We start from the raw sequence: 15,238 nt of genomic DNA on the forward strand, positions 1-15,238 counted from the left end.
CAGGGAACATACATCCTTTTTCCCCAACGCTTGTGAGGTATTTGCTGCAGACCCTGCAGAAGCTCACAGGAAAGAGGGGGAGGCCTGAGCAAAACCGGTACCACTTGTGATCCACACGCCCGTCAGCGGCACCTCCTGAGACAGGTCCAGTCATGCCTGGCTGGAAGCGGTCTAATCGGTGCCCATTGCTCTAGTTCTCAGCACTCACTCACTTGCATGTGCAGTGGGAGGAAGGGGGGCCTATGCCCTCCACACTGCCTCACTGCCTGGAGTCTGGAAGCCTCGGGGCCATTTGCAAGTCCATCACAGGTCTCGGTGTCAGCTCCGGATAATCTTGGCAGCAAAGCAGGCTGAGTAATCCTGGGCCGTTGGGTAGAACTTCCAAAGGCACAGGCCACTGAGGCTCCTTCTCCAGCTGCCGGCATGCAGTCATTCCTGGTCATCTCTCACTCACTCATTCATTCATCCCACAAAACAGTGATTGGGTGCCCATACGCCAGGGAGGCAGAGATTAAAAGAACTGCCCTATCTTGAAGGAGCCCGTAGCCTCGTGGGGAAGACAGGCAGGCAAATGTTATGACACAGGGAGATAAACGCAATGGTCGACAGAAGGTGGGTTCCGGGGACAACAGAGGTCAGAGAAGACTCCTAGAGAGGATGAGAGCTAAACAGAGACCTGCAGGGTTGGGGCTGGGCAGCAGGAAGAAATAACAGCATGCACCAAAGTGGGGGCGTGAGAGCCAGGCTGCAGGGGGGGACCACGCTGGGGAAGCGGCGAGAGAAGCTGGAAGCAGACAGGGCGTCTTTGCTTTGCTGAGAAACTTGGGTTTCACACTAGGGATGTGGGGAGCCCTGGGAGAAATGTGAGCAGGGACATGAGCTATGGTGCCAAGTTAGCAGCCTAGAAGGATGGCTCTGAAGATAGTTTGGAGGCAGGGAGACTGGTGAGAAGGCTACTGCTGTTAACAGCCACGATGAGAAAGGATGAAGCCCTAAACTGCGGCTGTGGGCATGGGGAGGGGAGAAGTTGGCAGAGCCCAGGGCCGTGGAGAAGCAGCAGGGCCATGGCCCACGTGGGAGGGAGCCAGGCAGCCAGCGCACAGCCAGTGGTCTCCGAGCTGATGAGAATTCAGAATACGCGTGTGCTTCAGGCCCCCTGTGTTGGTGCTCCATCTACCAAATAAACACGTACAGATTTTCCGTTTCAGGGGCAGGGAGATGCTGGATTCAGGGACATTTCATCTGAAGAATCTATCAAACTAGACATTGTCAAATATTTACTCAAGCAAGTTAGACTGTTAGCGAGCTAGAGCCACTGGAATGGGGGCAGCCACTAGCATGGGGGCAGCCACCTGGACAGTGGTTGTTGAGAGAGGGATAGGGCCCAGTTTCAGGTCAGTGAGGAGGGGCAGCTGCAATGGATGAGGGGTTCCTCCAGAGGAAAGAGTCCACCTGGGGAGGGAGGGTGATGGAAGCCAAGAAGACGGTGTTTCCAGAAGGGAGCAATTAACCATGTCGATGCTGCCAAGGGGCTGGGATGAGGACAGAGATAGGCCGTTGGATTTGGCCACATAGCAACCAGCAGTGGCGGTGACAAGAGAAGTGTTAATGGTGCCTGGGGTTGGATGCTTGAGTGGAGCAGGTTGAAGAGTGAATGGAGAAGAGGAAGTGGAGGCAGCAAAGAGGAGAGAAGAGAGGCAGTGTCTAGAGAGCAACGAGGGCTCAAGGCAGGGTTCTGATTTGTAAGATGAAAAAGACAAGCACTTTGGTGCTCCTGAGGATGATTCAGTAGAGGGGAGGCGTGGTAGCTATCTGAAAGAACACCTCAAACTTCGTGTGCCCCAAGATGGAGACTCCATCTCTCCTCCAGCGTGTGTCTGCACCATGATACACTCACACTAGAGAATGGTACCTCCAGGCCCCTGGGTTCTCCTGAGATGATTCAGTAGAGGGGAGGCACGGTAGCTATCTGAAAGAACACCTCAAACTTCGTGTGCCCCAAGATGGAGACTCCGTCTCTCCAGCATGTGTCTGCACCATGATACACTCACACTAGAGAACGGTACCTCCAGGCCCCTGGGTGCTCCTGAGATGATTCAGTAGAGGGGAGGCGTGGTAGCTATCTGAAAGAACACCTCAAACTTCGTGTGCCCCAAGATGGAGACTCTGTCTCTCCTCCAGCGTGTGTCTGCACCATGATACACTCACACTAGAGAACGGTACCTCCAGGCCCCTGGGTGCTCCAGCCAGAGCTCCAGGATGCACCAGTGATGCCTCCCTTTCCTCACTTCCCACATTCCCTGCACCTCGAGTCCTATCTGTTCTTCCTCTAAGATGCAGCTGGATCATTCATTCAGTTTGTTTCCACTGCTCCTGCCTTAGCCCAAGCCCCATTATCTGTAGCTTGGACCTCTGCAGTAGCATCCTAACTGGGCCCCTGCTTCTGTCTTCTTCCCTGCCCCTCTGCCATTCATTTTCTCCCCAACAGCCAGGGAAATCATCTTAGAACAAACAGGACCCTGTCACTCCTCTGATCATACCCTCTATTGTGTCCCAGTGCATTCAGGATAAACTCCCAAATCCTTCTCATGACCCACAGAGCTGACAGACTGAGCCCTGGCTGCTGCCCCACAGTCACCATTCTCCCTGTTACTCTCTGCACTGCAACCTTGCGGACCCTGCCTAGGTCCTTGAAGCTCCTCCCTGCCGTGAGCCTTTGCATATGCTTCCTCCCTTAGCCCACCTGACAGCTCTCCCCTCTCTCCTTCCTTTGGCCACCTCCTACTCATCTTTCAGGCCTCAGCTCAAATGCCATGTCCCCAAAGAGTCCTTTCCAGACATACAATATAAAATATATCTCCTTTGTCCTCTCCTGGAACCGTCGTTTCCCTACATAGAACTCGTCATGACTATAGGTAAAGAATTATTTTTGACTCTGTGTTCAATGCCTGTCTCTCCCACCAAGACAGAGACTGTGTTGCTGGCCACTTACACCAGGTCCCGAGCACAGCCTTGCACACGGGGCCACTCAGTGCATGTTGCTGAAAGAGTCAACCAGCCACTGCCACAGGGCACAAAAAGCATCAGAAAGGGGAAGGCAGGAGGTCAGCGATATGGACCCTGCTGTGCCCAGGTGCCCAGGCCAGCTCTGAACCTGCAGGGTGACCACAGAGCCCCCGTGCTGACTGCCCACGCATGCACCAAGAGGCTCTCCTGTGTAACTGTGTCCACGTGCTTCTCCTTGGCCTCTCACAGGTCCCCACCAAGCCATCTGGGTAAGATCACAGCCCCTAGGAAGACATGCATTAGTGCCAGCCACTGAGCAGCAGAGAGCCAGGGAGAGGTGAGGGAGAGGAGGGCACAGGGGACCACCTGCCCCAGGAGATGTCAGCAAGGAATGAGATGTGTGCAGCACGCCTGTAGGGCTGGCTGTCTAGTGTACTTCAGTCTCATATGTAATAAAAACATAATGGTACAATGGTTCATATTGCACAAGCTTGAGAAGATGAGGTCATTGCACACGTAGTGAAGCACTTAGAGCCATACTCAGTACAGAGAGCTCGGAGGGAACTCCCCCAACTTGAGTAAGGGACCTCCCTGCCACCCCACACACACACAGGAGTGAAAAGAAGAGAGCCCAGTGGGTCAGGGAGAGGCCTCACAAGATTAGGAAGCTGAAAGCCTGCTCTCCCTAGCTGTGGGAGCATGGGGCAAGCCCTACGTGGCATTAGTTTTGTCTTCTGTAAAATGGGGAGATGATACACCAGAAAAGACCACCCGGGAATGTGTGGTGCTCTTTACCTTAAAGATGACCAATGAGGAGAGATGACTCCGGGCCGCCCTGGGTGGAGGCTGCAGCATGGATTTGGTAAACTGCCCACACTCAGCTCCCCAAGAGGATTCCAGGGCAGCAAAGAAGGCTGGAAAGTGGGAACTAGGAGTGCTGGTAGACACTGCAAAATAAGAGAAGCAACAGGACAGAGAGTGAGAGAAGGGGAGGGAGCAAAAGAGGGCACGGTGCAGGCAGAAGCTTATGCTCAGGGAGTGAACAGAGGAGGCTCATGCTGGAGAGGGCCGGCCGAGGCTTATAGGTGCTTCCAGGGGGACACGGACCCTGGAATGAGCAGGGCTTATGGTAGACAGCACAGTCCCACCCCCAGCCACCTTCCCCAGGATGACACAGGCCCCATCAGGAACGCAAACAGTGATCAGTGACTCCCCCTAGAGGAGGGTGGGGATGAAGCCACCAGCCAGCCAGGAGTGCTGCTGTGGTCGTCTGCCCCCTGCCGTTGGGAGCGTCTGCAGTGCTTCAGAGATGGCCGGTGCCTCCGGGTGCCGGTCCTGAGAGGTCACCTGGTCCAACCCCCAGCTCTCCAGTGAGGAAGTGGCTTCCTCAGGCAGGAGGGTAGAGTGTCCCACCACTCAGCACAGCTTCCTCCCTTCCAGCTAGGGATTTCACAGCCAGAAAATGTCATTTTTCCCCCCAGGGTCTGAGAAACCCAGAATAGCACCTGTTCATGAAACACAGATACCCTGTGGTGGCAAATGCAGTGAGGGGAGGAAGGCAGGACGGCAGGTGCATAGCCAGGGGAAGAACTACATCTGTTTATGCCTCCATCCACCCCTCCCTCACCACCCCCACGCAAAAGCAGCCCCAATAGCCAGGTGGGGACACATGCCCCTAAGGACGGCTGCCTGGTGGCCTGTGAGTTGCTGGACTCACTTTAAAAGCCGCAGTGAGGCCTACCCTTGCACTCAGCTCAGTCTTTGGTTTCACAATTTAGGAACAACCGGGAGATCTTGCAGAGAATGCTGATTCCCAGGCCTTGCCCCCAAATATTCTAATTTGCTGGGTCTGGGGTGGGGTCCAGCGAGCTGCATTTTAACAAACCACCTTATGACTCTGCTGTGGGGTCCTGAGAGCACACACTGGAAGATGTTGGATGAGAGGCCCTTCCAGCTCCACAGCCCGCGTGTCCACCCCTGCAGCCCTCCCCGCTTCGAGGCCCACGAGGGGTGTATTCAACTCCCATTCTGTGGGCCGACCTTTCAACCTGGCTGCTTCCCCCATCCCGGTCCTTGGCTCTCAGGCTCTCAGCTCACTACCGGGGCTTTTAGCAGCAGCCCTGAGCGAGTGAACGGCTGCTTGTCACCTGAGTGAAGGGCTGGAAACGAGGCCATCGTGCTTGGCTGGGCAGATGCCACCCTCACCAGCTGCTCCCGCTGCCTCTGCGGCAGCCTGCCCCCACGGTGCCCTGGGCCTCCCAGCACCCCCACCATTGCAGGGTGAGACCAGGTCCATAGCCCTGGGGCAGAAGGCACTCAGAGAGAGGCTCTGGGAGGAACGTGGATGTGGGAAGCCGGGTGCCAGGACCTCAGCGTTCAGAAACAGGGAAGGGGTGGGGTGCACGACAGATGGGGGCAAGTCCTGGGGAGCAGCAGGATGCCACTCAGAGGGACCAAGGGCCGTTCTGGGGCCCTGAGCACCCAGGCCTCTTTCTTGGCCTCATAAGAGTCAGCACCCCTGGGCTGAGAGGGTGGCATCTGGCCGCTCCATGCCGCCCGCACCGCAGTCCGCGGCACACTTCACATCTTCATCTCTACCAGACTTCTGTCTCTTCCTCTTCCCCTCCTGTCCCTTCCTCTCCTCGTGCCTGTCGGTCTTTCCGCCTTCCTCCCTGTCTCTGTTTTTCGCTTGTTCTTTGTCTCAGTCTCCGGTCTTGCTCCCTTCTCCCTGTCTCTGTTTTTCGCTTGTTCTTTGTCTCAGTCTCCGGTCTTGCTCCCTTCTCCCTGTCTCTGTTTTTCGCTTGTTCTTTGTCTCAGTCTCCGGTCTTGCTCCCTTCTCCCTGTCTCTGTTTTTCGCTTGTTCTTTGTCTCAGTCTCCGGTCTTGCTCCCTTCTCCCTGTCTCTGTTTTTCGCTTGTTCTTTGTCTCAGTCTCCGGTCTTGCTCCCTTCTCCCTGTCTCTGTTTTTCGCTTGTTCTTTGTCTCAGTCTCCGGTCTTGCTCCCTTTTCCCTGTCTCTGTTTTTCGCTTGTTCTTTGTCTCAGTCTCCGGTCTTGCTCCCTTTTCCCTGTCTCTGTTTTTCGCTTGTTCTTTGTCTCAGTCTCCGGTCTTGCTCCCTTCTCCCTGTCTCTGTTTTTCGCTTGTTCTTTGTCTCAGTCTCCGGTCTTGCTCCCTTCTCCCTGTCTCTGTTTTTCGCTTGTTCTTTGTCTCAGTCTCCGGTCTTGCTCCCTTCTCCCTGTCTCTGTTTTTCGCTTGTTCTTTGTCTCAGTCTCCGGTCTTGCTCCCTTTTCCCTGTCTCTGTTTTTCCCTTGTTCTTTGTCTCAGTCTCCGGTCTTGCTCCCTTTTCCCTGTCTCTGTTTTTCGCTTGTTCTTTGTCTCAGTCTCCCGTCTTGCTCCCTTTTTGGGATCTCTCTCCTGCCTTTTCCTCCTTGCCTGTCCCTCCCTTTCTCTCCTTGCTCTCTGTCGAATTAGACTTTCTGTGTCCTTCGCTGCCCCGCCCCATCTCTCTGGCCCACACGCTCTGACCCCCTTGCTGTGTGACCACGCTGGTTCACCTCCTCCAGGCTCTCTCTGTACCCATCGGACCACAGCCTCTCGGTCACCAGCCCTGGACAGTGTCACTGTGTGGCTCTGTTGTGCCCAGTTGCTGACTCCTGATGGGCTGGGCTACGGGAACACACGGATGTGGCCGCATAGGGCCTTTGGCGCTCACGTAGGGCTGCAGAGGGTGCAGGGTGGAGGTGAGGAGGGCCACCGGGAAATCAGAGCAGCCTCTCGCCTGGCTGGCCCTGGAGGCCCCTGTTCCCCAGCCGGCAGCTCAACCTCAAATGCCCTGATTCTGGTGCTGTCGATTCTCATGCTTGGGCAAGATGCTGGCCTCCACCCCAACCCCACCCTCACCTGCCCACTGTCCCGGCCAGCAAGCCTGAGACGAGTGGGCTTTGACCAAGCCAAGGACAACTCATAGCCTGAAGATGGCCATGGGCCCTGCCTACGGGAGGGAGGCGAAAAGGAAAGAGGAGGAGAGACCCCCAGCTCCCTCTCGGTGCCCCCTCCCTTTCTAAGAGTCTTCGGTGATGCACTTTTCTCCTTGTTCTCCCCAGAAACCTGTGGGAGGCGGAGTCCACGGACCACCAGGCCCTGACCACCTCCACTGTGGCGTCTCCCCTTGTTTTCTCCTAAAAACTGACGGCAGAGTTGGGGGTCTCCAAGTCTTCTAGGCAGTGGGCACGAATGGAAGCTGAGGTCATGGAGGAAGTGGGTCCACCTCAGAGCTCATGTCACCATCACAGGGCCACTCAGCAGGCGTTTTCTGTGCCCTCGATGTGGTGGGCAGGCAGGCCAGGGGACCATGGGAGCAGAGTGGGACTGCTTGCCGGCAGTGGGCAGTGTCAGGGGCAGTGCAGGGGCTGTGCCATAGCCAGTGGGAGGAGACTGGGGTGAGTGGGTGTAGAGTGGGCAAACGTCAGCTCCAAGAGCCCAATCTAACGCGCTTGGTCTGCGTCTCCCAAAGGGAAAGCAATGCCCAGGGGACATTGGGTCCCCTGCTTTTCCAGGCCTGGACTCCTGCCTTGCTGCACATGGCCCTGGGGACAGGGCACCCCAAAGGAGGGTGAGGCAGGGTGAGGGGACTGGGAGGGTTCGGCCTCAGACCCTGCAGTGCAGAGTCCCCTGGATCGGGCTAGACCAGAGGAAGGCGCGTGCTTAGCTGGGGGGAACTGGCATGTGATCCCACACCCCCACCCACACACACTGAAGCTCGGGATGTTCACAGGCAAACCCCTCAGGGTTGGAGGCAGCATTTCAGAGGTAGCAAGGCCCTTGGGGAGCAGGGACTCCAGCCTCCTCCCTTTTCAGAAGGTCACACGGAGGCCCCAGGAGTGAGTGGGCAAGCCAGACTCACACCAAGTTCGCAGGAGGGCCCGGACCAGAATCTGGCCCTGCGTGTCACGCCGTCCCCTCACGTTAGGCACATTTGTCATTTACTCTTAAGAGGCCATGCCTCCCACCACAGCCTCCCCTGAGGGCTGGGGCAGCTAGGGGGAGCTGGGGCAGCTGTGGGGAGCTGGGCTGCAGAAAGCCCCAGGGGCTTGAGGGGCTCTGCTTCTAACTGTTCAGCCCACAGCAGAAGGGATCCAACGGAGGACTCAGTCCCCTCAAGACCTAAATGAGAAAGTGAAATTTAAACCTGGGAGAAACACAGGCTCCTAGCAGGTCTCTGAAAGAACAGAAGAATCAATATGTTTACTGTATTATTTATGTTGACAGCTTTGCTTGGGATACTCTGAGGTTAAGAAGGAAGGAACTGGGATTTGGAGTCGGAAGATCCGAGTTCAGCCTCCCTCCACCCCTGTGTCCTGGGCCACCAAGGCCTCTCCTGGTCTCAGGGTTTGGGTTCCGAAAGGGCTACTGTGGCAGGTGGGAGGAGATGGTCTTCTTGGGGCATTAAAGGGCGACCCCCGGGGGTGAGTAGCCTGAGGGGCCCTGCACCTGTCCTGGCTGGGAACAGAGGCCAGCGAGAATGGGTGTTGGAGGGTGCTTAGGGTGCCACCTGACCTCACACCCTCCCTGCCTGCTCTCAGCTGCGTGGTGGACGAGATGGACTTCTCCAGCATGGAGCTGGACGAGGCTCTGCGCAAGTTCCAGGCGCACATCCGTGTGCAGGGGGAGGCCCAGAAGGTGGAGCGGCTCATCGAGGCCTTCAGGTAAGGCCGCTTCCCAGCTCCACTCCCCAACAGACCCCAGGGTGGGGAAGCCGGGCCGCTGTGAGCCTGGGAGACAGGAGATGCTATCAGGGGGGTTGGACATTGGGCCAGAAACACCCCTTCTGGTGTGGGCAGGAGGATGGCTGGGGAGAAAGAAGGGAAGGGAAGAAAAGGGACCGGCCCCTCGAGCTCCCCAGGCTGGAAATGTGGGGCATTTGGGGGTGTGGGGAAGAAGACCAGAGTATGGGACAGACACTGGTCTCCCTGGACCTAAAGCCTTCGGAGAGCTGGGATACCCCCTGGACACCCCCCTCCTTTGTTGGGCCCGGGGGAGGGTGGGCGGGGGCTCAGCGTCCGCTCTGCGTCTGACCCCCCCACAGCCAGCGCTACTGCATGTGCAACCCCGAAGTGGTGCAGCAGTTCCACAACCCCGACACCATCTTCATCCTCGCCTTCGCTATCATCCTCCTCAACACCGACATGTACAGCCCCAACATCAAGCCTGACCGGAAGATGATGCTGGAGGACTTCATCCGAAACCTTCGAGGTGAGGAGGTGGGCACCGGGGCAGGAGGGGCAAGGCCACGGCTCAGGCCCCATTCTGTGCACCGTGCATTCTGTGAGTCTGAGCCCCTATCACAGGTCGTCACCTGCTGTCTGGGCCTGGTCACCCGTAGCAAGCTGGGAACATTCCTTGTGAGCCAGGCGGCTGGGGAGTTTCCGGCATGCAGCCTGCCACCGCCACTGCTCTACCAAACAGCAAGCGCCCTTGGGCAGTGCCTCTTGCCCTCCGTGGAACGTGGTTGGTCTCTAGACCCCTGACACCAGAGCTGGCGGCTCAAGTGGTGCCAGCCCTTCCCCTCCACAACTTACGAGGAAGGAGCCAGGAGCAGGGCCCTGGGTCCATTTAAGTCAGCCTTGCAGATAACTGTATGGCACCAGCTGGCAAGTCCTTCTCTCATCGATGCAGCGCACTGCCTGGCAGGGAGCAAACCAGGACTGGCAGAGTGTGATGTGTGCGCAATTGTTTTTTTTTTTTACCTGTTAAAAGAATCAAAGTTATACATCCACATAATTTAATAAAGTCAAATAATCCTACAAGGCTTATCATAGAAAAAAATTAGTCCCTGCCCCTCTCACCACTCACCTTCTCCAGAGGCAACCACTTTTGACTTTTTTAGCTATTTGCGCTTCTTCTGTATCGATAAACCGCAGGCTTCTGCTTCACTTTTTTCTCTCTCTTTTTTTAACTGGCATAAAGTCCAGACTGTGAGTGTGTAAGCCTGAAGTTTGATGAATGTGTACGGTCATGTGCACTGTGTCATCACACCCGGATCCTGATCTGCATCATTTTCATCTGCCCAGAATGTTCTCTCCTGTCCCGTCCCAGTCAATACCTTTGCCCAAGAGTAACAACTATTCTGCCTTTTATCACCATTGACGAGTCCCGCCAGTCCTTGAACTTCATCTAAATAGGGCTATACAGTATTTATACTTTGGTATCTGGTCTCTTTTATACACTGCTCCTTGTTAATTATTATTTCTGTTGCCCAGGCTGGAGTGCAGTGGTGCAATCTCAGCTCACTGCAACCTCCACCTCCCAGGTTCAAGTAATTCTTATGGCTCAGCCTCCCAAGTAGCTGGGATTACAGGTGTGCACCACCACACCCAGCTAATTTTTATACTTTTAGAACAGATGAGGTTTCACCATGTTGAACAGGCTGGTTTTGAACTCCCAACCTCAGGTGATCCGCCTGCCTCAGCCTCCCAAAGAGCTGGGATTACAGGCATGAGCCACCACGCCTGGCCCTTGTTAATTATTTTTATTTTAAGCATTATCTATTAATTCCCCATTATAGAATGTAAAGATTTAGCCCTCTTTCATCCACCTTCCCCGACCCATCCCACTCACGTCAGTGCTCATGTTATTAGGACTCTGCACACACACTCCAAAGCTGAGTCTGCAAGTGCAGAATGATTGCAACTCCCTTCATCTATACTTTCCTTGGAGTTAATGCTTCTCTTTCCATTTGCTTAACTCTCTGAGGACCTCCCCTGATTCAGCCCCAACTTCCCACCCTATGTATCAAGCTCCTCTCCATACGTCCAGACCCGGGAGGTGGTGCGGGAGCGTCATCTTCCGGGAGCCTCTGGTCCTGCTCCAGTCTGGACAGTGGCCGGGCCAGGGCACAGCCAGCATCCTGGGCCCTCCTTCCCTTGCTCTCGTGATAGATTCCTGGTTCCTGCATGTCAGAGCTCCCTCATTTTTAGTTTACTTCCAGAGAAAAGGCCATTTTTGAGAACTTGCATTTCTGAATGTATCTTTTTCTGTCTTTGCCCTTGGTTGGGAGTTTGGCTGGGGATAGAATTCCAGCCTCAAAACACGCCAATCAGGATTTCAAAGGCATTGCTGCTGCATTGTCCTTTAGCTGCCAGTGCTGCTCTGCCATCCCAGCTGCTGGCCTTTTGTCTGTTACTCTTTCTCTCTCTCTGAAAGCTTGCAGGGTCTTCTGTCTGCCTTCGTGTTCTGGATGTTCACGATGATGCACCTTGCTACAGTTCTTCTTCCATCCATCATGCCCAGGGCTGGACTGATCCTTTCCATCTAGAAACTCATGTCCTCCGGTCATGGGAAGTTTTCTTAAATGTTGTATTTGATCATTTCTGCCCTCCAATTTCTCTGGACTCTCTTTCCTGAACTCCTGCTATTCTGTTGGTGGATCTCCTAGTCTGATCCTCGTAACTTTTATAGTTTTCTACCTGCCATCTTTGTTTACTTCCTTGACTTTCTGGAAAGTGTCCCTCAGTGCCGTCTTTTGTGTCTCCTACCAAGTTTTTCATTCCTGCTGTCATATTTTTCATTCTCAATAGCTCTCTTTGTCCTCTCAGTGTTCCTCTTTTATAGCATTTTATTCTTGCTTTGTAGATGCAATATCTTCTCCCATCTCGGTGAAGATGTTAATATTGGTTTGTTTGTTTGTTTTTCTCCCTGCTTGCCTCTATTTCTTCTGGAGTCCTTTTTTCTGTTTTTTTCCCCCCCCCATATTTCTTTCTCTTTCCTGGTATAGACTTTCCAAATGCAGTTGATGAAATCTGGTTGTTCATTCATAAGAGTGAGCCACCAGAAAGCTGATGAATGACTCTGTGAACACAGGTGGAGGCTGCTGGCTGGTGGGCTTTCTTGTAGGGTGATTTACTTAAGGCATTTCACTGGGAGACCCTACTGCAGTATCTGGAGATATTTTTTTCTTGTTCTGCCTGATACCCCGAAGATAAATGTTCAATCTGTTGCCCAGAATGTATGATTCTGGCTGCCAGAGTTCTGAGATCTTTAAGTGGGAAGTGGAGTTGAGGGTTAATATATAGGTTATCAACTTCATCACCCAGTATTCAGCAGAGTCCCAGCTTGGCTGGGTGTGGGGTCCCTCATCTCAGAGTTCCAGAGAATGGACCCCCAGTCTTCTGCTGGAGTGACGAGGGGATAGGGAAGCCCAGCAGCTTTCTAACCCGTTTTCAACCTGTTTTCCAATTCCCAGCCCATCTTCACCTTCGCTTTTAGGGGCTGCTGTTACCACCAGCTCTAAGCCCTTTGGTGGCTGTGTGGTGTTCGAGCGGCTTCTAACCTCTCTGCTGGTCTAGGTTTCAGCTTTCTCAGGTTTGCTAAATCCATCCACTTATTTATCCACTTGCCAGGTCCTGGGGTGCCTGTGCCTTTGCTCCTGTTCTCTGTCTTTGTGGGTGTATGCTTTTCTAAAAGATTCCTTTCTCCCGAGTATTCAGAAGCAGCAGAGGCATGCAGCCTGCCACCTTGAACTGGGGGCATCCATACACTCAGCCTTTCTCCTTGCTTTTTCTCACCCGCCACCTGATTTCTTTCAGCCTCCTTGGCTGCTCCGTGGCTCATTCGCCTGACTTCAGGAACCAAGATCAGACGTGGAAGAGACCAGAGCAGGCAGGGAGCTGCGCGTGGAAGGCGGGGTGTCCTTTCAGTAGCTGGGAACACTCCTTTGAGAGATGCTTGCCAAAGTTGTTTTATTTTTAATTTTTCCCTCTTATAAAAGAAGCGTATAGTCATTAAAGAAAGATTTGGAAATAGTAGAAAGAAGATATTTTAATCGCCTGTTTCTCCAAAAGAAACGTGTTTTCTTGTTGGCATATTTCCTGCCAGTGTTTTTTTGTTGCCCGAGTTTTATCATTACTATGAAGCAGGAGGCGGGACAGGGGTGTCCTCGCCTGCATTGCCAGGGGTCTGCCTGCTCCCCCACTGCTCCCAGTGAGGGAGGAATCTCTTCAAAGACTAAGCCCTCAACGCCATGCTCCCTACTGGAGGGGAGAGGAGAGCCCAGGAGGAGGAAGATCCAAAAGAGAATGAAACAGAAGCTCCTTATGATGCTGGAGTGGTGGGGTGGAGCTGGGGGGTGAGACGAACACAAGGAAGACGACAGAACTGCAGAGGCACAGAGGGTTAGCAGGAACATGGAGGCTGTATCTGCCATCAGGAAAGAGGCCTGGGAGGTGGGCGCCAAGACTCTGGTTGAGGAACATCAGGAGGTGAGGCAGGAGATGTGTGTTGGGGCCATATCATTAGTTTTGGTGCCTGGCTAAGGAACTTGTTCTTAATTGAATGGGTACGAGGCACCAGCCATTGAAGGCATGGCAAAAACCAAGGCCACCCCCCGGGAGCTCCAGGCTGGTTGGGGGTCTCTTCTGTCTGGCTCCAGGGCTCTGACACCCTCCCTCCCAACCCCACCACCACCCCTGCCCACTCCACGTTGTCAGGTGTGGACGATGGCGCTGACATCCCCAGGGAGCTGGTGGTAGGCATCTATGAGAGGATACAGCAGAAGGAGCTCAAGTCCAATGAGGACCACGTCACGTACGTCACCAAGGTGGAGAAGTCCATTGTGGGCATGAAGACAGTGAGTATCCACAAGCTACCTATCTCCCGTCTCCTTTCCTTTCTTTCTTCCTGGCATCTCTTCCCAGTCTCCTTCTTACCTTTCCAAAACTCTTTTTTCATGTTCATTCACATGATAGTTATGAAGTACCTACTGTGTGCCAGACACTGCATCTCTTTTTTTTTTTTTTCTTGCCTGATTTCCTCATTGCCTCTTGCACCAGATACACAGCAGGAGAGATGGAGATGAGATGTCAAGAAGGACTGCCCAGTAGTCTAGGGTGGAAGCATCTGGGTGGCCAGATGAGATTTAGTATCCCTTTCCTAGGACAGCATGACTACCAGGCATTCCTGGATGGTCCTGATGAGTAGAAGGCAGGAAATGGGCTCAATAGGCTCCAGGCTGTGGCATCACCATAGATTTGTCCTATTGGTAGTGACCTGTGTCCCAGGCAGCATGTTCCAAGCTTGCCATGATTTTTAAAGTGGGACTTCTCTGTAGGCTACTACACTTTATACTATAAAGGATGTCATAGGGGTTCCAGTTCCTCCTCCTCATATTGTTGCCTCAGGGGATGGTGTGGGAGAGTTTGGAGACCTCTTCTGAGGCCCTGCACTGGGCTCCCTCCTCCCAGGCTGTGCAGGGACAGGCTTTTCTGCTTTGAGAGCCTTTATTGCTGAGGTCTTAGCATCTGTCGGGTTGCAAGCGACTGGTTTGTCTTACACGCTGGAGTAGATGCCAGGTGTCTCTGTGATCCCTTCGCTCTCGCACACCTGCATCTGTGCAGTAGAGAAAGGGTGGAGGTGTCATATCTGCAGGCCGCAGCCTGGGGCAGGGGATGCCCTCAAGGTTTTGGAGGGAAGCAGGTTGACAGTGGCTGGATTGGAACGGCCTGAAAGCTCTTCTCAATTTCCTATTCCTGTCCCTCTATCCCCTCATTTACTGTGGCTTAGTGGACCCCTTCTCTGGCCGTGCTCCCCAAGAAGCATGACAGGGATGAGCCCTGGGACAGGGGGTGAGCGTGCGAGGGAAAGAGCCTCAGACGAGGAGAGAGAAGGATGAGAGTCAAGTCCAGGCCCCAGGACAGAACCGGAGCCCCTCCCCTCCCCCTCCACAGAACCGGAGCCCTCCCCTGTCCCTCCACAAAACCGGACCCCTCCCCTCTCCTCCCTCCACAGAACCGGAGCCCTCCCCTGTCCCTCCACAGAACTGGACCCCCTCCCCTCTCCTCCCTCCACAGAACCGGACCCCTCCCCTCTCCCTCCACAGAACCGGAGCCCTCCCCTGTCCCTCCACAAAACCGGACCCCTCCCCTCTCCTCCCACCACAGAACCAGACCCCTCCCCTCTCCCTCCACAGAACCGGACCCCTCCCCTCTCCCGGGCTGTCTCCTCTTCTGGAAAATGGGCGCGTGGGTGGGGAGGCCTCGAGGCCTCTGGTCTCTCCCGCTGAGCGCCCTGCCCGCGTGCAGGTGCTGTCCGTGCCCCACCGCCGCCTGGTGTGCTGCAGCCGGCTCTTTGAGGTGACGGATGTGAACAAGCTGCAGAAGCAGGCAGCGCATCAGAGGGAGGTGTTCCTCTTCAATGACCTGCTGGTGGTGAGTGGCCTCCGCTCCGGGACTGGGCTGGGCTG

The 15,238-nt window shown here is 54.6% G+C and overlaps 1 protein-coding gene across 9 annotated transcripts in view; it reads left to right on the top strand.

The window, feature by feature from the left end:
• Positions 1-15,238, top strand: part of IQSEC3 (IQ motif and Sec7 domain ArfGEF 3) — a 103,345-nt gene that overhangs the window by 76,377 nt on the left and 11,730 nt on the right. For all 9 annotated transcript variants that reach the window (XM_016922669.4, XM_016922670.4, XM_016922672.4 and 6 more), the window contains 4 exons: positions 8,586-8,708; positions 9,089-9,255; positions 13,488-13,627; positions 15,078-15,203. In XM_016922669.4, the coding sequence (XP_016778158.3) occupies positions 8,586-8,708; positions 9,089-9,255; positions 13,488-13,627; positions 15,078-15,203 (556 nt within the window). The remainder of the gene's footprint in view (positions 1-8,585; positions 8,709-9,088; positions 9,256-13,487; positions 13,628-15,077; positions 15,204-15,238) is intronic.

The sequence above is a fragment of the Pan troglodytes genome, chromosome 10 (genome assembly GCF_028858775.2).
Source record: "Pan troglodytes isolate AG18354 chromosome 10, NHGRI_mPanTro3-v2.0_pri, whole genome shotgun sequence".
Classification (NCBI taxonomy): domain Eukaryota; kingdom Metazoa; phylum Chordata; class Mammalia; order Primates; family Hominidae; genus Pan; species Pan troglodytes.